At 41.9% G+C, this 25,687-nt stretch overlaps 1 protein-coding gene across 1 annotated transcript in view; it reads left to right on the top strand.

Annotated features, from left to right (window-relative positions):
* Positions 1-25,687, top strand: part of Slc35f1 (solute carrier family 35 member F1) — a 431,065-nt gene that overhangs the window by 365,636 nt on the left and 39,742 nt on the right. The window contains exons 4-5 of the mRNA XM_041654208.1: positions 18,522-18,681; positions 24,365-24,521. Coding sequence (XP_041510142.1) covers positions 18,522-18,681; positions 24,365-24,521 — 317 coding nt within the window. The remainder of the gene's footprint in view (positions 1-18,521; positions 18,682-24,364; positions 24,522-25,687) is intronic.

Raw genomic sequence — 25,687 nt, 5'->3', positions numbered from 1 at the left:
ACAGAAGAAAGGAGAAGATGGTAGGATGGGTAGCTGTGAGAAAAGTCAGATAAAGCAAGAGAAGAAAGAACTCAAGGAAAGAGTGCTGTTGGGTTGTTAGAGTAAGAGTCCAGGGCAGCCATGCAATTCTACTTTGATGGCTGTGATGAAGGGACCTGTCCCTGAGGGACTGCTAGAGGAATGGATGAGACCAAACACCAGAAACTGTGACTTCAGATCAATGTTCACAGTCTGCCTGTGAAGAGGGAAGGATAAACGACCTACACAGCAATCTCCCGTTAATACTAAGACCAGTGGCTAACTGCCCACAGACTGGAGAAGTCACAGGTTCTAGAAGAGAACTTACCATTATTGTTTGACCAAACTGCCCTCCAAAGATTCGCCTTTAGACTTCATCTGAGATGCTTCTTACTGCAACAGCCGTTGGTTAATGTATAACTGGCCAAAGTATTCAGAATAAGTGATGGTGGCATGCTTGGTCCCAGTTGGGACAACTCTAACAACCCCTCCAAGGTTCAGGGACATCATTAAATAAGGATTGGCAAGAATGTAAGAGCTGAGGAAGGGGAGATAAAATATCCAATGAAGAGATTTCACCTGGACATGATGTAGCCATTGCATCGTGAACTCATTCCAGTAGTGTCTACCTGCATAAGACAAGACTGGGGCTACCAGCATTGCATTATGGATAAAAAAGAAGGAGCCCATGAGTCGTCGCCACTTCCAGACAGACCCTTTGCAATAACACACCTTTAGGAATGGTGTCACATTCTTCAGTGCTACAACCATAGATCCGTTGTCCGTGTTCCATTAAGTGACTTCCTATCCAGCTTGAACAAGTAAATCTAATTAAGCTCAGTGGTCACACACAATGAAGAAGAACAACAAAGATGGAAAAGACAGGGTTCATTGGGAAGAAGTGAGAAGGGTAACAGTGGATGACAGGGAAGGGTGTAGGAGGGGATGAGGGGTGAAAATGACAAAATTTGTTATACAACTGTGTAAGACTATCAAACAATTAAAAATTAGAAGAAGTAAAAAGGATTAAGTCTGGGGGCTGGGGATGTAGCTCAGTTGGTAGAGGGCTAGCCTAACCTGCAGCAAGTCCTGGTTTGATCCTCAGTACAGCATAAAACTGGGTACGCCTGTAATCCTAGCACTAGGATGTAGAGGTAGGAGCCATTCAAGGACCTTGGCTACTTCCAGCTTGTTATATAAGGAGAAAGGAAGAGAAGGAGAGAAGGAGAGAGGCAGGAAGGGAAGGAGAAAAGGGATGGATAAGGCCAAGATGAACCAGTTATTCAAGAAAGCTCCCCAGTGGGAAGGGGGAGAGACCAGGGGGACAGAGAACATCAGCTAGAGTCAGGCTCCAGGGCCAGGAGGGAGGGACCGAGTGTTCCAGAGTATGACAGGCTGACCCTCGGTGCCTGGAAAGTCCACAGAGAGGGAAAGCAAGCTTGTGTGCACATGGAAGGCCTTCTGTAATCATCTGCTGAATGAACAAATGGCTAGTATGAGAAAGGGGAAACCATATTTTGTCTTAAAAAAAAACCCAACACCTAGATAGGGATGCCAGAAATAGAAACCCCCAAAGTACAAGATGCTCTCCCCCAGCCTTGGAAAGTGGTTCTCCCTGCTGTGCAGTTTTAATGCTGCAAGGCATCAAAAGTGATGCAAAATTAATGCAGAATTAATATTTTATCAGAAAACTTTCATTTCCTTCAATATGTGCTTTGAAATGTGTACTTGCTTTAATGTTATCGCTAATGTTCTCATGTTCATGAATTCTATAAATAAGAAAAAACACACAAGTTAGGGCCCGACTTACTTAAAGCAAGACTTCCTCAGAAATACACTCGGGCAGAAACACCATTGGAATCATTCTGCTTCTTGTGGCATTATCTTATGCCCCACACTTCAAAGATAAAAATGCAAAAAAAAAAAAAAAAAAAACCTCTCAACCAGTGATGACTGTCAACTTTGTTGCCCCCTTTCCATGGGAGAGAAAGCCCTCCAGACTGCTCTTCAGACGAACTCAATAACCTTTTTTAGGGCTGAATACATACAACTGCGCCTCTTCCTGGAGCTTGATTTAAAAGCAAGCAAACAAACCAAAAACCCTTCCATTTGTATAAGGAAATGGCAGGTGGGAACCTCTGACAGGCTGGTTACTATGTGATTGTGAGATTAATTGTAGAAGATATAAATTCAATGCACAGTACGGAAGTAATTTGTCTTCAAAGAGATTTATTAATAGAGTTACAGCGTTGTTCCATAGACAGCAATGCTGGGGTCTTGAGGAAAGAGTGTCTCTGGTCCTGACGGGCAAAGGGGATTTGGGGATTACTTGGTCTTACGCATTCATGTGGGCTTTCCATATCTTGTGACCTAGCCTCCATGCTAGGAGTCACAGAAGAAGGAAGGCAATAAGTAAGAAAATAAAGTTATGACTCACAGTTGCTGTGGGTGTGGTCAAGAGGAGCCTGGACTTGCTGGAATTTGCTGGAGGATACTGCAGGGCCACGGGAGTTTGGCTGTTCTTTGCCACTATGCACCTGAAGAGAGAGGTGGGGCTGTGGGGAGGCATGGCCTGTTTTGTGAGAACAAGAGAGAGTGTGTGAGGCAGCTGGAGCATCTGTGATCTATTCTTCATCTGTAAAATGGGGAGCTAGCGACCAGTCATGGCACCAGTCTCCGAGTGCCCAGGGAACAGGAGTTCTGGGCTTTTCCCTGTGAACTCTGTTTGCTGGTAATCAGAGCTTTTTGCTGGTCCTGAGATGCTCAACCAGAAGAAATGTGGAGCTGAGTCCTCCGGGAAGGCTCTCTTCTGCCGCGGGCAAGTGTTCTGCAAGAAGACTAAAAGCCCTGTGTCTAATTATCTTTCTCCTCTGGTCACCTAGATTTCTAGGCTCTTGTCCCAGATTTTCTGTGCCTGGCAGTGTCCCTTCCCCCCACCCCAGGTTCCCTCACCAACTGAAACCCAAAACGTAAAGCAAAAGTGTCTAAACAGGACACTTGAATAAGGGACCTCAGGTGATGGGCAATTGACATGTTTGTTTGTCCCATTGATAACCAAAAGGGAAAGTAGTGTGAGAACTTCGCCACATCACTGAAGGGACATTGCCTGGAAAGCGGCCATCTGTGGCAAGCACCTCTCAGTTGTTTCTATCTCTTGTTGGCAATGTTGTAGGAGCAGGGCTTCAGCAGCACAAGTATTTAAAGACAATAAAATACAAACATTAAGGCCTAAGGTATGGGGATTGGGAGAGAATGGTTTGAATATAGGAGCCTGGTGAGACAAAAGTCTGGTGTAACTGTGTAACAGCGGCCAGTGATTTTGTGCTGTTGCCTCCTGATGAACTCCTGGCTGCCTTTTCAAATGTCTGCAGGAGGAATAACTATTCAGGCCAGAGAATGCAAATGGTTGTCGGTACTATGTGAATATGCACTTTCCAAATCACAGTCTCTTCTTCATCAGGACTGTCAGATGGAAGGGAACTTCATCAGCTCTGTGTTTCTGCAGTCTGCCTGTTTAAAGACTCGTCCCTGCTGATGCTCCTGTTGTACCCACTGGAGAGGAATTTAAATTGCATGTCACTTTCAGAAACCAGGGAGAATGACCAATTAGAAGCAGGGAGGGAAGCATGCAGAGTTACTGTTTTCCCTGGAATCACCCACGGCTGCCTCAGGTGGAGCATCTGACAGCCGGGCAGGTGAGGGGAGCCCCTGCCCTGTGACTAGCCGGAGGGGAGCGCTAATGAGGAGCAGAAGGCTGCTGGAGGAGTCTCTTTCCAGCAGAGAGAGGATTTGACAGAGGGATGAGGTCACCTAATTAATCTCTGCTAAAACAGGAGCCCTTAGGTCTTGTTTTGTTTTCTTTCTATAAACTCTCAGCTCCCCCTGAGACAGAGAGAGTCTTACGCTTTCATTGCATTCTGCTTTCTATATTTTGAGAGTGTCATATGCTCAGAGGAAATTTAGAAACCACAGGGGATTTGAGCCATGGGACTATAAAGATTCAGTCATATCTTCACATTCAAAGGTTATCATTGTTAACATTTTATTCTTACAGATTCTGATTTTCTTCTCCTGGAGACCTTTATGCCTAGTATTATAAAATATGGTCCTTGATAAAGAAACTGGCTGTTCTGTGGACATGTATATTTCCTGAATCGAGCGCAATGCAGAAGGAGTGTGAAGATGGTGTTCTTCTCACCTTATTACCACCATGAAAGCTGGATTCCAATCCCTTCCAAAGGTTGCCAGAGCTGTCTCTCTCCATTCCATGCCTGCTCAGCCCCATGCCACCTCTAAAATCCACATCACCAAGCTAATAGGGGACTTTACCACCATTGGGGATTCCAAGGCTTTAAAACAAAAAGGGAAGGAATACAATCTTCAGTGTGCTTTATTGCTGCTGACTCTAGGCACCGGTTAAGATGGTCCCTTGATTGAAGGAGTCCTGATAGGGTCTGGGAACTGATGAATGTCTTGCAAGATATCTGTATGCAAACTTCCAAGAAGTTAAGTTGTAGTGGGAGATGGGAGGCAATACTGCCTTCTCCAGCTTAGACTAATGTTACTGTTGGTGGCCTGATCTCCATTTGCTGGCTTAGATCTTTTAGGTGACTGACAATATCCAATCAATATGACTTAGAAAATGGCAATTCCAATGGGATCAAATTATTATTCTTTCAAGACTAGGTCCTAGAACAAAGAAATCAGTGATTGAGACCACAGGCATTGAACAGCAAAAAAGAGAATTGTACTGGTAGCATTTTAGACACAAAACACAGTTCCTGAATGTACATTTCACCAGAATGGAAATGCCACGAGGTTGAAGAATAAGCCATGCCAAGCCTTTAGGAGTAGAAGATTTCCTCAAATGTCTGTTCTTTTTTTTTTTAAATTTATTTATTTATTAAGGATTTCTGCCTCGTCCCCACAACCGCTTCCCATTTCCCTCCCCCTCCCCCGATCAAGTCCCCCCCCCTCATCTGCTCGAAGAGCAATCAGGGTTCCCTGACCTGTGGGAAGCCCAAGGACTGCCCACCTCTATCCAGGTCTCCTAAGGTGAGCATTCAAACTGCCTAGGCTCCCACAAAGCCAGTACGTGCAGTAGGATCAAAAACCCACTGCAATTGTTCTTGAATTCTCAGTATTCCTCATTGTCCGCTATGTTGCAGGGAAAGCTCCCCAGCTTATTTTCTCAGATTTTCTGATCATCTTCATCCATTTTCAAAGCATCCATGACAGACAGTACAAAATACAGTAACATACTAGATATAGTGTTAGCTGATCATTTTTAATGATTAAAGTAATTCTTTGAAATGGGTTGAATTTAAATTTGATCTCTTTAGAAAAAAACTATTTCCTAAATTTAAGAAATGAATCTTTGTAGCCTTTCTTCATGTTTCTAGTCAAAGTTACTCATTCTTATAAAAATAAAATGTTGTATTATAGGTTATCACTATTACACTTGGTTGCCACCCAGAGGTGCAAGGTAAATCCCTATTACACACCCAAAATGCCATAAAAACACTAAACTGGAAACCACAATATATACACAAAGGACATATAGTATAAAAAGAGAGAATAAAAATACAAACAAAGTAAAATAAAAGCAAAAATAAAACTAAAATACAAGGTAGAATAAAGAAGGGGGGAGCCCAGACATATTATGAGAAAAGAAACCTCCAAAGATGCCATTGAGTTCAGTTTCTATTGGCCATCTATTGCTGGACATGCAGTCTACTCTTAAGAATAGTTTGCTTTACCCCTTTATGATAAAGGTCTTGGAGAGATTAGGGATACAAGGGTCATTCCTAAATATAATAAAAGCTATTTACAGCAAGCCGACAGCTAACATTAAATTAACCAGAGAAAAACTCAAAGCCATCCCACTAAAATCAGGAACACGACAAGGATGTCCACTCTCTCCATACCTCTTCAATATAGTGCTTGAAGTTCTAGCAATAGCAATAAGACAACATAAGGGGATCAAGGGGATTAGTATTGGAAAGGAAGAAGTTAAGCTTTCGTTATTTGCAGATGATATGATAATATACATAAGCGACCCCAAAAACTCTACCAAAGAACTCCTACAGCTGATAAACAGCTTTAGTAATGTGGCAGGATACAAGATCAACTCCAAAAAATCAGTTGCCTTCCTATACACTAAGGATAAGAAAGCAGAGAGGGAAATCAGAGAAGCATCACCTTTCATGATAGCCACAAATAGCATAAAATATCTTGGGGTAACTCTGACCAAGGAAGTGAAAGATCTATTTGACAAGAACTTTAAGTCTTTGAAGAAAGAAATTGAAGAGGACACCAGAAAATGGAAGGACCTCCCTTGCTCTTGGATTGGGAGGATCAACATAGTAAAAATGGCAATTCTACCAAAAGCAATCTATAGATTCAATGCAATCCCCACCAAAATCCCATCAAAATTCATCACAGATCTGGAGAAGACAATAATCAACTTTATATGGAAAAACAAAAAACCCAGGATAGCCAAAACAATATTATACAATAAAGGATCTTCTGGAGGCATTACCATCCCTGACTTCAAACTCTATTACAGAGCTACAGTATTGAAAACAGTGTGGTATTGGCATAAAAACAGAGAAGTCGACCAATGGAATCGAATAGAAGACCCTGACTTTAACCCACAAACCTATGAACACCTCATTTTTGATAAAGGAGCTAAAAGTATACAATGGAAAAAAAAAGAGCATCTTCAACAAATTGTGTTGGCAAAACTGGACGTCAATCTGTAGAAGAATGAAAATAGATCCATATCTATCACCATGCACAAAACTCAAATCCAAATGGATTAAAGACCTCAATATCAGTCCGAACACACTGAACCTGTTAGAAGAGAAAGTGGGAAGTACTCTACAACACATGGGCACAGAAGACCACTTCCTACGTATAACCCCAGCAGCACAGACATTAAGGGCCTCATTGAATAAATGGGACCTCCTGAGACTGAGAAGCTTCTGTAAAGCAAAGGACACTGTCACTAAGACAAAAAGGCAACCCACTGACTGGGAGAAGATCTTCACCAACCCTGCAACAGACAAAGGTCTGATCTCCAAAATATATAAAGAACTCAAGAAACTAGACCGCAAAAGGCAAATCAACCCAATTATAAAATGGGGCACTGAGCTGAACAGAAAATTCTCAATAGAAGAACTTCAAATGGCCAAAAGACACTTAAGGTCATGCTCAACTTCCTTAGCGAACAGGGAAATGCAAATCAAGACAACTTTAAGATACCATCTAACACCCGTCAGAATGGCTAAAATAAAAAACACCAATGATAGCATTTGTTGGAGAAGTTGTGGAGAAAGGGGTACACTCATCCATTGCTGATGGGAATGCAAACTTGTGCAACTACTCTGGAAAGCAGTGTGGCAGTTTCTCAGGAAATTTGGGACCAACCTACCCCTGGACCCAGCAATACCACTCTTGGGTATATACCCAAGAGAGGCCCTATCATACAACAAAAGTATATGCTCAACTATGTTCATAGCAGCATTGTTTGTAATAGCCAGAACCTGGAAACAACCTAGATGCCCTTCAATGGAAGAATGGATGAAGAAAGTATGGAATATATACATATTAGAGTATTACTCAGCTGTAAAAAAGAAGGACTTCTTGAATTTTGCGTACTAGTGGATGGAAATAGAAAACACTATCCTGAGTGAGGTAAGCCAGACCCAAAAAGAGGAACATGGGATGTGCTCACTCATATTTGGTTTCTAGCCATAAATAAAGGACATTGAGCTTATAATTCGCTCAGAGAAGCTAAATAAGAAGGTGAATCCAAAGACAAACATATAGGCATCCTCCTGAATATTAACCTTCATCAGGCGATGAAAGGAGACAGAGACAGAGACCCACATTGGAGCACCGGACAGAAATCTCAAGGTCCAAATCAGGAGCAGAAGGAGAGGGAGCACGAGCAAGGAACTCAGGACCGCGAGGGGTACACCCACACACTGAGACAATGGGGATGTTCTATCAGGAACTCACCAAGGCCAGGTGGCCTGGGTCTGAAAAAAACTGGAATAAAACCGGACTTGCTGAACATAGCGGACAATGAGGACTACTGAGAACTCAAGAACAATGGCAATGGGTTTTTGATCCTACTGCATGTACTGGCTTTGGAGGAGCCTAGGCAGTTTGGATGCTCACCTTACTAAACCTGGATGGAGGTGGGCGGTCCTTGGACTTCCCACAGGTCAGGGAACCCTGTTTGCTCTTAAGGCTGAGGAGGGAGAGGGACTTGTTCGGGGGAGGGGGAGGGAAATGGGAGGCGGTGGCAGGGAGGAGGCAGAAATCCTTAATAAATAAATAAATTTAAAAAAAAACATAAAAAAATAATTGGAAGGCAAAGGTGTGGGTGGCACCAAGGTAAACTTGACTGTGAATAAAAGAATTACCACTTTTCTTGCTGGAAATTGGTCTTCCAAACCAGCTGGGAACGAGAGAGACTAGGCTCTGTGGAAATGTCCGAGGGTGACTTCGAGGACATGAAGCCTGGAAGGATCTGTCTTGACAGAATTATGTGAATTTCTTGTGATGTGGCTGCCAGAGGAGCAAATATGTTCTTAGATGTTACTATTGGGATGGCTGTCTGCATTCCCACAGGGCTTTCTTAATCCATGAGTGTATTTACACCACAGCACTATGGCAACACCTGGAAGAAGACAATTAAGGGTTTCTTAGTCTGGAGAGAAATCAGGTGTGATTTTTCTTCATGATTAGCATAATGTGCAGGTCTATCGCATGTTATCGGCTGTGCTAAGTGTTTCTCATGAATCATGGAAATAAAGCCTCACAGTGACCGTGCTGAGAAAAAAAAAAAAAGAATAGTTTGTTTTCCCAGTGAGACTCCCTTGGAGGAAACTAAATTTGAGTATAGCAGAGTGTCATTAGGAGTCATTTTATTGCTATTTTTTGTTTGTTTGTTTGTTTGTTTTGTGTTTTAGAACAGTAGTATTTGGTTTTATCCTAAGTGTCTGGGATGTCTAATCTCAGATCCATGTCCACCAAGCAGTAACAGTGTCAGAGTATGGGTTCCATCACGTGAAACAGTCATTAAGTCAAATCACATATTGGTGGTTTACTCCCACAAACTTTGTGTTACCCTTGCATGGGCCTATCTTGGCAGCAGGACACCATTGCAGATCAAGCAGCTTTGTGAATGGGCTGGTGTTCACACTTCTCTTTTAGTAGCAAGCAGACTACCTTCCTGTAACCAAGACGCTAAACCACAAGGGAGAAGGCTCTATGTAGGCAACAGCTTGGCTTCTCCATGTTCAAAGAGATGTGTAGGTGTTGTCTTCAGCACTGGAGCCTTGCTGTCAGCATAGGGAGAACAACCTATACTATAGTTCTGTCAACAACATGGGTTATTTGGGGGTTCCCTTGGGACCCCTTTGACTGACAGCTCAATTAAATGCAACCTGCACCTGGTATTAGAAGCTTCATTTGGTGATGAGGTGTTCAGTTGGGGCTTTGTCACCTCCATTATTTGGTGATTGTACCTCAACAGTTTTTGTATATTTGAGAAAGCTTCTACTGCATTAGGTTTCCATACTACCCTCAAGTGCCCCCTAATTCTCTCCCCATATCCTCTAGTCCATATCCTCTAACTGCTTTTCTTTCTTCTTCCCACTTGACCCTCCCCCTCCAGTCACCCATTTCATTCAGAACTATCTATTCTCTTTTATTTCTCTGTGGAGATCTATCTGCTCCCCCTCCCCAGTCCCTGACTCCGTATATAACTTCTGTGGCTCTATGGATTGTAGCTTGGTTATCATTGACTCAACAACAGCTAATATCCACATATAAGTGAGTATACATTATATTTGTTTTTCTGGGTCTAGGTTACCTTACTCCAGTTTTTTTTTCCTAGACCCATTCATTTACCTGTGAAGGTCATTATTTTAACAGTTGAGTAACATTGCATTGCGTAAGTGTACCACATTTCCTCTATCAGTTCTTCTCTTGGGGAATCTAGGCTGTTTCCAGTTTCTGACTATTAAGAATAGGGCAGCAATGAACATGGCTGAGCAAGTGACTCTGTAATAGGGTGAAACATCCTTTAGTTACATGTCCAAGAGGGATATAGCAGGATTATGAGATAAGTAGATTCCCATCTTCCTGAGAAACCATCACAATGTTTATCCTAAAGTCCCTGTGAGTTTGCACTTCCACCAACAATAGGTGAGTGTTCCCCTTACTCCACGTCTTTGCCCAAATTTGTCACTTGTTTTATGGATTTTGACTGTTCTGACTGGCGTAATCCCAAAGTAGTTTTGATTTGTATTTCCCTGATGACTGTAGATGCTGAAGGTTTCTTTTAAGTATTTCTCAGCCATTTGTGTTTCCTCTTGAGAATTTTCTATTTAGATCTATACCCCATCTTTAAATTTGGTTAGTTGTGTTTTTTTTTGTAATATCTAGTTTTTCAAGTTTGTTGTATATTTTGGATATTAGCTCTCTATCCCATGTGTAGTTGGTAAAAAAAAAATTTTCTGCATTCTATAGGCATCTGCTCTGTCTGAATGACATTGTCTTTTGCCTATGGAAGCTTTTCTGTTTCATTTATTCATACTATTTATTTATTGATTGTTGATATTTGTGTCTATGCTAATGGTGTCCTGTTCGGAAAGTCTCTTCCTGCACCAATGAGTTCAAGGGAATTTCTCACTTTCCCTTCTATCAGATCCAATAAATCTGGTTTTATGTTGAGGTCTTTGACCTGTTTGGAGTTGAGTTTTGTGCAGTGTGATAAGGATAGATCTAAGGGGATTCTTCTACAGGCTGTTGTCCAGTCTGGCCAGCAACATTTGTCAAAGATGGTGTCTTTTTTCCAGTATGTATTTCTGGTTTCTTTATCAAAAATCAGGTGTCCAAAGGTGTGCTGTATCTTCAATTCAATTCCAATTGATCAATGTGGCTGGGCTGTGCCAATACCATCCTGTTTCTATTACCATAGCTCTGTAATACAGTTTAGATTTATGTCTGTATCTTCAATTCAATTCCAATTGATCGATATGGCTGTGTTGTGCCAATACCATCCTGTTTCTATTACCATAGCTCTATAGTACAGTTTGAGGTCAGGTAGAGTGATAACTCCAACAGCTTTTTGATTATTTAGGATTGATTTCGGCATTGTTTTAATTTGGCCTATCTTTATGTTACTTTATCTTTTTCCCTTGCAGATTTTAATATTCATTCTTTCTTTTTTCTCTGCCTTTAGTGTTTTGATTATTATGTGCTGATGGGATTTTTTTCTGGTCCAGTCTGTTTTGCGTTCTGTATGCTTCTTGTACCTTGATTAACATCTTCTTCTTTAGGCTAAGGAAATTTTCTTCTATGATTTTAATGAAGAGAGTTTATCCTGAGTTTATTCTCCTTTGTCTAATCCTATTGTTCTTGGATTTGGTATTTTAATAGTGTCCTGGATTTTATGTTGTCTTTTTCTTTTTTGATTTAACATTTTTCTTTGATTGAGGTATCCATTTTTTTTTTTATTAAGTCTCCAATGTCTAAGATTCTCTTTTTATCTCTTACATCCTGCAAATGAGGATTGCCTCTGAGGTTGTGGCTCAACTTCCTAAAATTTTCATTTCCAGATTTCCGTCAGTTTGTGTTTTTTTATTGATTCTATTTCCATTTTCAGGTCTTGAACTGTTTTGTTCATTTCCTTTCACTCTTTGTGTTTTCATAGATTTCTTTAAGGAATCTGTTTATTTCCTCTTTAAGGACCACTATGATATTCATAAAGGCTATTTTAGGTTAGTTGCTCAGCTGTGTTGCCATTCTCAGAGCCTACTGGCATAGTTTCTGGGCTTTAGTGGAGATATATTGTCCTGGCAGTTATTGATTGTGTTTTTATTTTGACATCTAGGCATCTAGGTTTGGAAAGATTGCAATTCTAGATGTTGATATCTGTTGTTGGGTGGTGTTTTATTCCTTAGTTTCTGATGTCCTTTCTGGTTTTTAGGAGAATGTGGTGGCTGTGTGTTACCAGGTAGGGAATTCTTCTGGAATTCTGATTGGTGTGGTCATTTGGTAAATGTGTGTCTAAGAATAAGAAGCTAATACTTAAAAATAGGTATGGGCTGGAGTGGGGGCTGGGAGGGCCTACAGGAGAATGGAAAGCAGGGTTTCCACAAAGGTCTGCTTAGTGCCCTAGAAATGGGACAGAAAGTGAGGAGAGACCACAGCAGATAGTCTGTTATAGAACCGGGGATTTAGATTTGGAGGAAAGTGGGGAGAGGTGAGGATCTTCAGTTTCCCTACCTGCTTCTCTGGCTGGCATGGCTGGTGTGTTTCCAGGGAATCCTACAATAGACCTCACTCTACATAAACAAATATTGGAGAAAACAAGAACTCTCTTAGTTAGAAAAATGAAAAGAAAATGTACACAGTATCAGAGCCGCAGACAAGAGTGAGGATTTTGGATCCATGTGTGCATGGGTACGTGGGGAGGCTACCTATGGCTGTGCAGTGGGCTTGCCCAGGAATGCAATGGAACTGTGGTGCTGGAGGACACGTAACAGGAAGAACCTTGGAAGCAGAGGAAGGATAGAGCTCAGGGATCTCTTGGGCAGCTAGGACTTTCCTCTTAGAGCTCACCAGGCTGACGGACCAGCTGGCACTCTGATTCTACAGGAATACGGCCAAAGCACCACTAGAGTATCAGACTTGCTCTCCTGCTTCTTTTGGCTCTTCCTACACTACCACTCTGGGTCTGCAGTGTTCTAGCATTTACCTGGCAAGGGCCTTAAATATCTCGTATGATTGTAGGAGAAGCCGGGTCCCCACTCTCTGTAGTAGTAGGAGCGGCGGGGCTGCTTCCCCAGCACCCCGGCCGCCTGCTAGTTTATGCCCCGAAATAATTATACGGACACTGTATTCTTTTAAACACTGCTTGGCCCATTAGCTCTAGCCCTTACTGGCTAATTCTGATATCCCGATCAACCCATTTCTAATAAACTGTGTAGCACCAGTCTTACCGGAAAAGATTCAGCATGTCTGACCTGGCGGCTTGCTTCATCGCGTGAGTCTGCCCGGGAGAGGTGAGCATGGTGTCTCTGAGCTCACTTCCTCTTCCTCCCAGCATTCTGTTCTGTTTACTCCACCTACCTATGTTCTAACCTATCAGGGCAAGCAGTTTCTTATTTAATTAACCAATGACCTTCCTCCATCAACTCTCATCCATGTAGCATCTACTCTCAGAAATGTAGGAATCTGAAGTAGACCATGAGGAGGTGGTCTATGAAACACAGGCAAGTAGAGGTAGCATAAACAGAGAGAAAAACCTGAGTAGATGCCAACAGGAAGAGATGGATGCTGTGTGTGTGTGTGTGTGTGTGTGTGTGTGTGAGAGAGAGAGAGAGAGAGAGACAGAGAGACAGAGAGAGACAGAGAGACAGAGAGAGACAGAGACACAGAGAGAGGTGTGTATCTGTGTTGGGGCGGTGCATGGCTATATAACCAAGTATGATTAAAGACTACAGGCAAGAATGCAGTGGCAAGAAAGTCAGAAATTGGTGGAAATGAAAAAGAGAGGAAAGGTATAAATTCTGCTGCAACACACCACACACACACACACACACACACACACACCACCATACCACACACACACACACGCACAAACAATCTGTCATCATCAAAACATCGTCAACACAGACCTCTAACTTCTGTAAGTTGCGTTTGAATTCTGACCTCAGGGTCTAGAAACTAGTATTTTAGGCCCAATTCTAACACTAATTGGCTCTACTTTTGGAACCGGTTTCCTTACTTAAAAAAAAAAAAAATTGAGGCCAGCCATTTCTCCTTTAAAGGGCTCTTTCCAAATTGTAAGTGAGAACCAGGAAACCCTCAGTAAATGTGAAAGCTGTAGGTGCAAAAACATCCCCAGTGCTGTCATCATGGCTTGTAAGAATCATCCTACTGCTGTCCATCAACAAAGTCAGGTAAGAGGTTCCAAATCCCTCTGGAATGAGACTTTAAGGGGAGTGAATTAGTTTAAATCCTTAAGAGGGGAAGCTGTATGTAAATCCAAGAGCAATGGCCGATTTTCATAGTATTTACATTTTTCCCCCTTTGTTTGGGTTGTTTTGTTTTCTGAGCTAGGTCTTCCTCTGTGTCAAGACTAGCCTGGAACTCATGATGCCTCTGCGTCTGTCTCCCAAGTGCTCTAATATAGACTTTTGCCATCATGCCCAGATCCTGTATTCTTTGAGATGTTTCAGAGTATGATGTGGTCGTAAAATAATGGTTATTTATCTTTTGGTACTGGGATTTTAATCTTCCATTGAGAAATGGGCTTAAAGCTAATCTCCTCTGCCCCGCCAGGGGGCTACGTTTAGTATCTCTAAAACCCTCCAGTTATGACCGAGGCCATGAGAACCAGTTCAGCATGAAGAGAAGCCCATCATGTTGAATGTTCGACAGGGAAGATCTGTTTCCCTGCTGGACTCTTAGTTTTGCATTTCTTGTTAAAATAATTGTTTTGGTTAAAGAAACCTTCCCTCTTTCTGTTTGGTCATAGTTGCTGACAATTTAAAATTATTTTCCTCTAGACCATGCTTTTTATATTTAAAAATTATGGAACACTTATTGGTCTTAGAAACCAAGGGAAGAAGCATGCATCTTTAATCCTTTGAGGACTTTGGTTTAAATCTGGCTCAGTTTAAGCAAAAGCAAGTTTGATCTTGTTACCTGCCTCTCCAAGCTTTCAGGGTGAGCAATAATTACAAGGAACCCAAATCTCTCTAAGATATGTAAGGGATATGAAAAACATTCCTTTTGAGATTTAATTCTTATAAACTGTTTAGTCATAGAACTGAAGGTGAGTTTGCTCACATTTTCTTGTTTAACATTCTCTGTAGTGGACAGCCAGTAAATTGTCTCTCTCTTTTATGATCTGAGCAGTCTTTGATAAGAAGTTAAGTTGGAGGCCAGAAAGAAAGAAAGAAAGAAAGAGGGAGGGAGGGAGGTCACTAAAAGCTAATAACTGATTTACTAATACCAGCTGCCAAAGAGCTTCTCCCCCGTAGTGATAGACACCATGTTGAGACCTCAGTAGTAGCAACTCAATGTGGTTGTCATTGATTGCCACTGAAATACTGTTCAAAAGTGTCATTAGTCATTGCCACTGTGGAGACCAGAAATTGTATGGCCTTCTGCGTATCACTCTCTTGGGACTTGTGAGTGCAGGACTTTCAATGAATCTTGGAGATTCTGCACTGGGGAGATGATACCACGCAGGGGCGTTCATTGGTAGAGCTGTAGGCCTGCTTTAAGGGTGAGGCCAGTAGTACTGGCTTTCTTCAGAGAGAAGAGACAGTCTCGCCAAATGAAGAATTGACACCGGACTCCAAATGCCAGTAATGGCCTGAATTATCTCTAATGTTCCTTCCGGAAGTCAGGGATGTGCCTACTATTCAAGCATCATTTACCAAGCCCTACTCCATACTGAGCACCAAATTTCTCTTGAACAAGCATTTTATGAGCCCTGGCTTGATAACATGCTTGTTTCCCTTTTCTTCTTTCTAAACACTCTCCTTCCTTGGGACCAGCTAATGCTTACAAGCAAGGGTTTTCATTCCCAAACCAAAAAGCAACAGGCCCAGGGCTCACCAAGAGCTCTAGTGTTTCCAGTGATGCTGAGAGACCAAAAAGCGCTTTTCAAAGGCTGGATGATGTGCTGCTGCTGGTCTGGCCTCAATGATCGAGGAAGGGAAGCCGTTAGCTCTGCAGAAAGATTCTTGCCAGTCAGATGCAATCCCAACTGTATGGCATGTAATGAAATATTTCAACTTAATCCAATAAGTTTTAATTTGTAAAATGAAACAACGGCTGTGTTATGTGTAGAGAATAATTTTCACTGGCAAACTAAAATTTCATTACATGGCATCTGAAGCCAGTTGTAAAATCGAACATAGCGCATATAACCACATCAGACAGATCATTAACTTACATTGTTAATTTAACTGTGCAAGGGATCCACTCTGGGCTGCTGAAAAGCAATCCCACCAGCTGCTGTGGCTTCTGTAGAGCCCTCCAGGGGTACTGTGCCCCTGAGACTAGACCTCTGTCCTCACAATACTTCCTGGTGTGACATGCACATGGTACTTTCTCACTGTGACTCCGTCATCTTTCAGCAACCCTGAAGGTGACTGAATACTCTGAGTACCTTGGTCATCTGGCAAGAAAGAAGCCCAATCCATAGAGATGCATGAGAGTTTGTTCACATCACACACATCTTTGGGGGGAGCAAGGAGTCTTAGCGCTGTTTATGCTCCCAGTTGACTAGGTTGACATTCAGAGATACCATGTGAATACCCAAACCTTTCCCAGACCTTACTGATCTCAGAGGCTGGATTTCGACGCTCCAGATCATCAGAAATCTACGTTCTTGTTCAGTAGCTATTATTGGGTACTTCTCATGAGCCTGGCAGCATTCTGCATGCTAAAAACAGGCAAGTGAATAAGCTCGACATTGTGCCAAAAATATATTGACTAAGTAGGGTTGCAATGGGAGCTACGAAGGAGAAAAAGGTGCAAGGAAGCTGTCAAGTGGGACCCGACTTCATCTTCAGATCTGAGAGGCTTTCTTGAGGAGGTAGCATATAAAATACATGCTAAAAAAAATAAGCGAGACAGGAAGTTCAAGAATTAGAGCAAAGCATTTCAGAAGGGGGGAGCCTCCAGGAGTGAAGGCTCTGGGGCTAGCAGGAAGGGCTCTGTCCCAGTAGGAGAGGACGCTGGTTCAGTCTTGATAGTACGAGTGGCAGAGGGTGGCATGAATATGGAATCCAGACATTTACAAGATGGAAAAGACAGATCAGATTGTAGTGATCATTGAGAGGTAGGCAGTGCGAATGGAGGAGTATTAGGGATCCCCTCCTTGTGCTGGCAGCTGCAGGATCAAAGCCAATGCTTAGGATTCTAGCAAGGATTTGTACAAGCAGCATGGTAAATCACAAACCTTTGATTCGGAACACATAAGTTCTGTGGGATATTGGTTTGCCTAGTGGAGGTACCCAACATTGGGCGATGACTTTCAGTAGATTTATCAAAGTGATAGGGACAGATCCAAGCCCAGGGAGCCTAAAGCATTTGAAGGTTTATAAACAGCCTTTGGGGGAGTCATATTTTAAAATATGTTGTTGTACTTCAGTTTTTTCTTTTTTTTTTTTTTTTTTAGTTTTTCGAGACAGGGTTTCTCTGTAGCTTTGGTGCCCATCCCGGAACTAGCTCTTGTAGACCAGGCTGGCCTCGAACCCCCAGAGATCCGCCTGCCTCTGCCTCCCGAGTGCCGGGATTAAAGGCATGTGCCACCACTGCCCGGCCTGTACTTCAGTTTTTACATATACTTTTATTAAGCCGATTTTGGTATTGTTGAGGCAAGACCTCATGTAGTCCAGGCTGGCCTCCAATACAGTATGTATCCAAGCATGACTTCTTCCTCTGGATTCAGAAGCACACACGACCATGGTCCTGTTTCATGCTGTGCTGTGGCTTGAACCCAGGGCTTTGTGCCTGCTGGACAGGCAATATACCACTTGAGCTATATCTTCAGTCCTTTCTTCTGTTTTTACAGACAAGGGCACACTCTAGCTCAGGTTGGCCCCATACTCATGATTTGCTTGCCTCAGTTTCCCCAGTACTTGGATTGCAGATATGATGCATTGTGCCCAACTACAAGATGCTTCCCTCTGCATTAACTCTGAGCCTTGTGCTGATAACCAAGGAGGTTTGAAGGGGTTGTTGCCTTTCTAGTAAGAACTAGAGGCCTCCTGAGTACTGGACAGTCCAGTGCCATAGAGCAAGGGCTCCGATTCCCTGCACGGGACTCTTCTCATTCCCTTCATGTCCCCGTGTTCTCTCTCTACCTTACCAAGGTCAGTTGCACCAGCTCTCAGGGACTCAGGCCACACTATTTGTCAGGCCAATATGTATGGTGATATTAAAAATGAAACAACAACTATTAAAGACTTTTCAGTATTAGAAGGCCAATAATTGCCTGAAAAAAGTAAGTACACATTTTCTAGGTTCTATGAATTTGAAAAAAAAAAACTCTTTGACCACACCTTTCATTCCCATAGCTACTCCTGAAGTGGTGGAACCATGTCAAATGGCTCAAGGTAGCCTCCCCATAGCCCAGGTGTTCCTAGGAGCATTTTCAGGGCTCTGAAGAAAATGGGCAGCGAAACGACACAGAGTGGGCAGGGAAGCTTTCACCCCCATCCAGGCTAATTCATTTGTCGTCTTCCCCTTCCTCGAGTCTCAGGAGGATGTCTGTGGTTAAGTGAGACACAAAGCTATCTTGTGTCTAGGGCTGAGGGAGCTTTCACTGCTTCTGCTCTGCCTCTAACGAAGGCTGTTCAGCGAAGGACTTTCCGACAGAGTGGGGCTTTTTTTTTTTTTTGTCCTAGCATCCCTGAACCCTTTGCTGTTCTTTCCTTTAATGCTCCCAATAGCTCCTGGACTGTTTTGTGATCCCGGTGGTGATTTTGCTCTCCTGGTTCTTCCTGCTGATCCGGTACAAGGCTGTGCATTTCATCGGCATCGTGGTCTGCATCCTGGGGATGGGCTGCATGGTGGGAGCTGACGTGCTCGTGGGAAGGCATCAGGGAGCAGGTGAGTCTTGGGGTGGTCACCAGGTCACTCATATCTGCAAGGAGGACCCCAGGGATACCAGGAATGTCAAGGGATAGGACTCCTAGGAACTGGGTTGTTCTGTGGCAGAGTTCATGTTGTTCATGTTTTTGCCCCGCTCCTAAAATAGTAGCTAATATAAGGTCCTTGATACATATATCCTGGATGAATGTAGGATATAAAATTCAGAGATGTTCACCTAGTTTTTAAAAATGATGTCACCGTCTCTGTGAAGGAAGTTTTGAATGTCAGAGCTGTTGGCTTAGAACGGCTAGTTAAAGGTAGTGTTGACAAGTCAATCAGAAACTTAGTTACAAAGCCTTTCCCATTCCTCCCCACCCAGCCCCAGCTCTGTCTGGTCCGAGAAACACTTAACTTCCTACCTACTGGATGATGGTTGGTTTACAAGCCAGAGAATGGGTATTTACAATCTGAAGACCAGAGAAGAATGTGTCGTTTCTAGAGGATGGAAATACCATCTCTTACATTGATTTTTATGGGTTTATTTTGAAGGGACAAGCTGTTATATTGATCACAGCTTGCTTAAAGACTTCTCAGACAGAGTTTTGTGATTAAGTCATCAGATTCTTGTGAATATTCTGGGGGAACCCTGATCCCAGTAGTTTCTGGAAGGCCTTTGTCAATAGATTTCAAATCTTTGTGCTACAGAAAGAGTTTTAGAAGAGAAAAGAACGGCACAGCCTCCTCCCTGTCCCTTTGCTGTCACCAGAAGTGGAATAGAAAGTGCTTACCTTGAAAGCTCTTGCAACCGTCCTTTCTTTGAAAATGTTAGATAGGGAAATGAGTATTCAAATTGGGGCAGTTTGCTTTATGAGACAAGGCTGTACGAAATTTCTGGGACGATGTCACATACATTGCATCAGAGAAGTTTGTAACAAAAGTTAAGGACCTTCTTCAACCTCCTTTATATTTGACCTAAGTGAACATCAGGTTCTGGAGGAGCCAAACAAGTTATCCAAGATTACAGCGCTGAGATGGGAGAGGCTAGACTCCTGGGCTCCCCGCCTTTAAGGCAGGTTTTCTTCCCTCCACATTGCTAACAACTAAAGCTACAAACGAGAATAAACAGGGAACATTCTCATTCTCCTGGACCTGCAACTGGAAGGTTAGAAATCCCTACCTCAGCAGATGGCTTAGAAATATAAACCCATTGTCTCCCCAGTTCTCCCTTGTGAACCCTTGTTCCGTAGACCATTGGGAGATAGCTTACAGGCGGTCTGATGGAGTGCTTCGTAGACAGTGAGTGGTCTTGATAGGAATCTTTTCAGAACTCCGTAGATAGCATTCTGTGTGATATAATGTCACAGTTTGGCTACAGTTTCTAAGCTTTCTTGGCACTGTTTAAACACAGATGAAACAGAAGTATATGCCTTTATTTAGAAGAAATTTGGCTGTTGACCCTAGCCACTCATTCCAGTCATGTTATTCCATAGACAACCAAGCCAGCTGTTCCGGTAACTCCAAGTATTTTAGACTCCAAGAGCAAGTGAACTTTGAACTGATTTATTAGATGGCATACACTAATGTTTTCTGGCTCTGAAGTGGTAGGAAAACATTACAAGTTAAGAAAAAGACTACAAATCCATTTTGAGAGCCTTTCGTTAAGTGGTCACTTGCTGTTGTAACTGAAATGAAGACATGGCTCAAACATGCTGCAACAGTCCCAGTGGACCCGCTTGAGGCTCACAGCGTTAGCTTTTGTGACATACAAAGCACCTGTTTAACCAGAATTACATCTGATGACTGCAGAGCATCCTTTGTGCTGCTGAAATGGTGCCCAAGCAAATAGACCAAGGCCTTCAGCCCAGTGCAAATATGAAATCCAAGAGCTCTTTGGATACACGTACTCTATCTCAATAAAGCATTCCATTTTGCAGAAATCTCAACTATTATATAAGCTATTTTTTAAAAATCACATTGCTTTTGAAATCAATATAAGTTTAAAATTTGTCTGCGTTATTGCTAAAATTGTCCCTCTTATTTCTGTCTTTATAGTACAGTGGGCTCAATTGCATTAATCAGCCAAGATCACCAGGCTTTTCTGTAATATTTTGGATACTCACAAGAACTTTAATGAATCGTTCAACTCACATAAATTCTGACAATCACATCAAGAGCTTTCCAAGGAAAAGAGAATGTCTGACTTTTTTTTTTATTATATTGCTTAAGTCTTGTTTCCTCTTAGCTTAAGATTTCAACAGTTCTATCCCCAAACATGGTGATTTTAGCCCACTCACAATTACTTTGGCCTCATTATCGTTAATTGTTTTAATATTCTTTGTTGGCATGTTTCCTCTTCTGCACACCAGGAACTCCTCCTGGATTTGAGTCTGGGTGAAGGAACCTTCTCAGATGATATCAGGAACTGCATGTAAAAAATAGGTCCAAGCCCAGAACGAGTGGTGCTGGTGAAACACACCCATCTTATTTGCCTACTGCAGACAGGGGTCAAGGAAGGCGCCCAAGCTCCTGCTATGAGAGGCCTCACTTTGACACCCATGGTGTGCCTGTCACGGGCATGGCTAGTCACCCACCATACGAACTTCGTATACCATTAAGGTCTTCAAAAGTAGAGTTCTTTTCCAAGTTGGTCAATAATAGCAGTAGACCTAATATGAAAACTCTCTTTTCACCATTTAGCTTCCCATCTGCGTCACAGGTCTCTCTGAAAGACCATCTATGCCTTTGCCTCTGCCTCCCGAGTGCTGCGATTAAGGGCGTGCACCATCACGCCGGAAACTACCTGGCCGGAAAACTAATTCTTGAAAAACAATTATGAAAGGTTGACTAGAATCCCTGAGCAATATAGAGTGAGAAGTATCCCACCCATGCAGACAGAGAACTATTCAAACAAAATGAAGATTAGCCCTTTAGAAACATCATTTATGAACAAGCCGTGTGACACGGTATGCTAAACATTTTGTGTACTATTTTATTCTTACAACAATAAAAAGAGAAAATAACATAAAGGAAGACCCTGTAGTTCATGACAGGTGTGGTTTACCCAGCTCTACCCGAATTGAAAGCTATGACAATTCAAAACATTGCCATATGAGGGGTCAAGATATTTTCGGTCAGATAGTTAATTTTGACACTGTGGGAATTTAGAAAAGTGTAGCATAGCACATCATGGTGGAGGGGTATAGCAGAAAGGGGCTGTTTCATTCATGGCATGCAAGGAACAGAGAGAGAATGAGAGGACAGACTGGGTGTCAATGTCCTCTTTAGGACCATCCTCCAAAAGACAACTTCTTTTGTCATCCTACTACCTCATAATAGTTCCACTTCTTGTCAAGAGTACCATGTACTGGGAACCAAGCCTTCACAGGTGGGCTTTCAGGGGCATCTAAGTCCAAACTGTAGCCCACGCTATACGCACATATATCCACTTTAAAGTAACTTTAAAACTAATAAATAGAATTATAATAATAAATGCTGTGTAATATTTTGTCAGTGGTAACTTTGAAAATATTTATGAACTTGAAGTTGTGTTTGAATTATATTATTACCAAAATTTATCACCGAATAAATGAAGATACTGATAACTACATTTCCTTTAGGAGGTCAGCCTACAGACTAGCCTGGAATGGCAAAGAATGGGTTCGAGGGACTCTGCAGCTAAGAGTACTTGTTGCCCTTCTAGAGGACCTGATCTCATTTCCAGCACTCACATCTGGCATCTTACAACTGCTTGTAATGCCAGCTACTGGAGATACGACAACCGTGTGTGCACATGAATCAAAATAAATCTTAAAAGATAAATAACTCTACAAGACTACTCACCAAAAACCAGTGTCCACTTTTTAGGACTTTTAAAAGATAGACTGATGTTCCTCTATTTCTTATTTGGATAGTTCACTATGACTTCATTTTCAGGAATCCATTCATATAAAATTAATTGTATTAACTAAGAGTTCTATTCAGAAGCCCTTCTATATTTAACTAGTACAACAATAATTGGTATTCATAACAGTGACTTCATGTCATTACAAGAGTCTGAAATATTTCCTGAATGAAGAGTGACTTTAGAATGTGCTTTAGAATTTGGGGTATTGACTATGTCACATTCAAAGATTTTCATGCTTCAGTAGCTGACACTTAAAAATGAATCAGTTGCTGAAGATTTCTCGATAAAGACAACCTTCATTTCTCGAACAGAGGTACCCAGGGCTCCTTCCCCCAGGTTTGATTTCCTCACTAGGGCCTCCTTTACGTTTTCTGCTCATCTGCTGAATAGCAATGGTAGCTCCTCGTGGACTCAAGGAAGTCTCATCGCCCTTCCAGAATCACATCGCTTCATTGCCTTGAGAGTAACTCCAGCAAGCTGTTGTCTTTTAGGGTCTCTTCCGCTCTCCCCCCAGCCCCGCCCAGGAGAGGGAAGTTGCTTAAGAAAGGGTGATGCCATTTGCAGAGAGATTATAGCCTGAGGTAACCAAATACAGAAGTCCGTGGAAGCCCTGCTTTGGTTCATGTGAATCCAGTACCTAGAGAATGTTCCACGCTCTCCAAAGATAGTGGCTGCTTTCTTCCACAGTTTTAGGGTTGTTCAGAGAGTCTCAGAATTCAAAGATTTCAGAGGTTTTTCTCTTCCTTAGTGCCGTCATAGTGGACAACCTTCCCATTCTTCACCTCTGTGTGTCTGCCGAGCTGACAGCTGTGTGGCACCTGATACCCTAAACCAGAAGCCAGTAGAGAGACTCCATCAGGGAGGTTGCTCCTACTGTTGGTTTTTATTCTCTCTTTCCATGGCTTCCATCCACACTACCTGAAGTGGGAAGAGTTCGCTCAATTATAGAGTAAGGAATTTATTAAATAAAGAAAACCAGCCCACAAATCACAATCCCAGAGAACTTAGACAACAATGAAGACCCTAAGAGAGACATACATAGATCTAATCTACATGGGAAGCAGAAAAAGACAAAATCTCTGAGTATATTGGAAGCATGGGGACCTTGAGAGAGGGTTGAAAGGGGGAGGGGAGAAGCAGAGAGGGGAGCAGAGAAAAAATGTATAGCTCAATAAAAATCAATTAAAAATTGGACATAAATGACAACCAGTCCAAACTGAGTTTGAAAAAACTGTGGTTTTTGTTTGAAAAAGAGAAAATATTAATATTATGTGAATTATATGCGAAGCTGTGTCAGAGAAGTTGAAGTTTCATGAATCCTGTCATTCTCCTTGTCTAAGTGTGTACACAGCTCATCAATGGTATAAAAAAAATAGGATTGACTGCTGTTATACCTCCTCTCTATCCGTTGAAGCGGGTAGAAAGTGACTTCATTGGGTTTATGACAGATCCCTCAAACAGTTGGAAAATGCCCTTAAACAAAAATAATACATGTGCGTATTAGCACGTATGTGCAGACACATCCTTAGACAGAGGTATGCGCTCTGGAGAGAACTGAACTGAGAAAAACTTCATTCTTTGGGAAAACTTCCAGTTCCACTAAGATATCTAGGTAGCTTTTTATATCTCAGCATGTCTAGAAAGCATATTTTTAAAACCTTTACTTGATTTCAGTTAGAAGTTACTGGGCTTCTTATAAAAGTGTTGGAAGAAAACAGACAAGAGAAACACAGTTTTCTGGCTCCAGATTCTTGTTAAGATTTTTCTGAGACTCCATCTGCTTTCTTTGTTTCCTAGGGGAAAATAAGCTGGTAGGGGACCTCCTGGTCTTGGGAGGAGCCACGCTGTACGGCATCTCTAACGTCTGGGAAGAATCCATCATCCGAACCCTGAGCAGAGTGGAGTTCCTGGGAATGATTGGTCTCTTTGGTGCATTTTTCAGTGGAATTCAATTGTGAGTAAAAACAACAGAACGCATAAAGGCTATAACGAGTGGGTTTTATTTTTACAGTTTTTGCCTTCAGAGTGTAAAACCCAAGGCAGAAAAGCAATCATCAATCTCCTGCACAAAGATTTTATTCAGTCTACAAACTATATCCTTACTATTTCCAAACTAAGTAAGTGCATTAGAAATTATTATAAAACATTTAACATATTTTGAAGATGATTTTGAAGAACGAGAAGTATACATTTTAGCAAGGAGTGGGTTATAATTCATAGAGACAGTATAAGCAAAGCCCAAATGTCATCAAAAAGGATAGGTTTTGTTTTTTAGTGACAGCTGCTAGGAAGTGTCTACTTTAAAACTGCCTTTTATGTGAGAGCTGGCTCAGCAGTTAAAAGCACTGGCATCTCTTCCAGGAGACTCAGGCTTGATTCTCAGCATCCATTTGAAGGCTCACAACCATCCGTTAACTCCAGTCTCAGTGTATCCTCTTCTGGTCTCCTTAGATACCAGGCATGTGTGTGGTGCAGAGACATACATGCTGGCAAAACACCCATATACATAAAATAAAATGAAAAACATTTAAAAATATTAAAATTCCCCTTTTATAGGCATTTTTATTGCCAATGAGTTTGCAAGAATTTCAAATTCATGAATCAGAATCTAGCATTTTCTTTTCCTTAAAAAGATAGGGATAGAACATTGAGATTTACTAAATGCCAAAAAGTCAAATGCACCACTTTGTCAATAATACCAAAACTGAAGCACAAGTCACTCCTTAATGCATTATCTAGTTCCTGAGAATTTGTTGTAAATTAAGCATCATTTCCTACCAGTAAAGAGCACACATTTCAACTCACATGAAAAGCCGTCTAGTTTCAGCTGATATTCCATGAAATTTCATTCTACAAAACAAAACTTTCTGCAATGGTATGGATTTGTTGTCAGAAATTACTTGAGGAAAATACTTTGGCATCACCTGAAATACTGTACATATGGGACGTTTCCAGCACATTCCTCAAAATCTAAGTGTCCTGAAATAATGCAAACTCTCCAGGGGGCACATAGAAATGGGAAAAGCGTGGGTTTATTTGGGGGTTATTTAGAAACTGTGATGGCATTTTAAAGCTCCCAAATTTACTGATTGATCTTTGTGAGGTGAAAAAAAAAGGATT

This window comes from Microtus oregoni, unplaced genomic scaffold (assembly GCF_018167655.1).
Source record: "Microtus oregoni isolate MIOR12 unplaced genomic scaffold, Mior012 000006F_ref0000085, whole genome shotgun sequence".
NCBI lineage: Eukaryota > Metazoa > Chordata > Mammalia > Rodentia > Cricetidae > Microtus > Microtus oregoni.
Note: the sequence above shows the minus strand (reverse complement) of the source record. Positions and strands in the feature narration are given on the sequence as shown.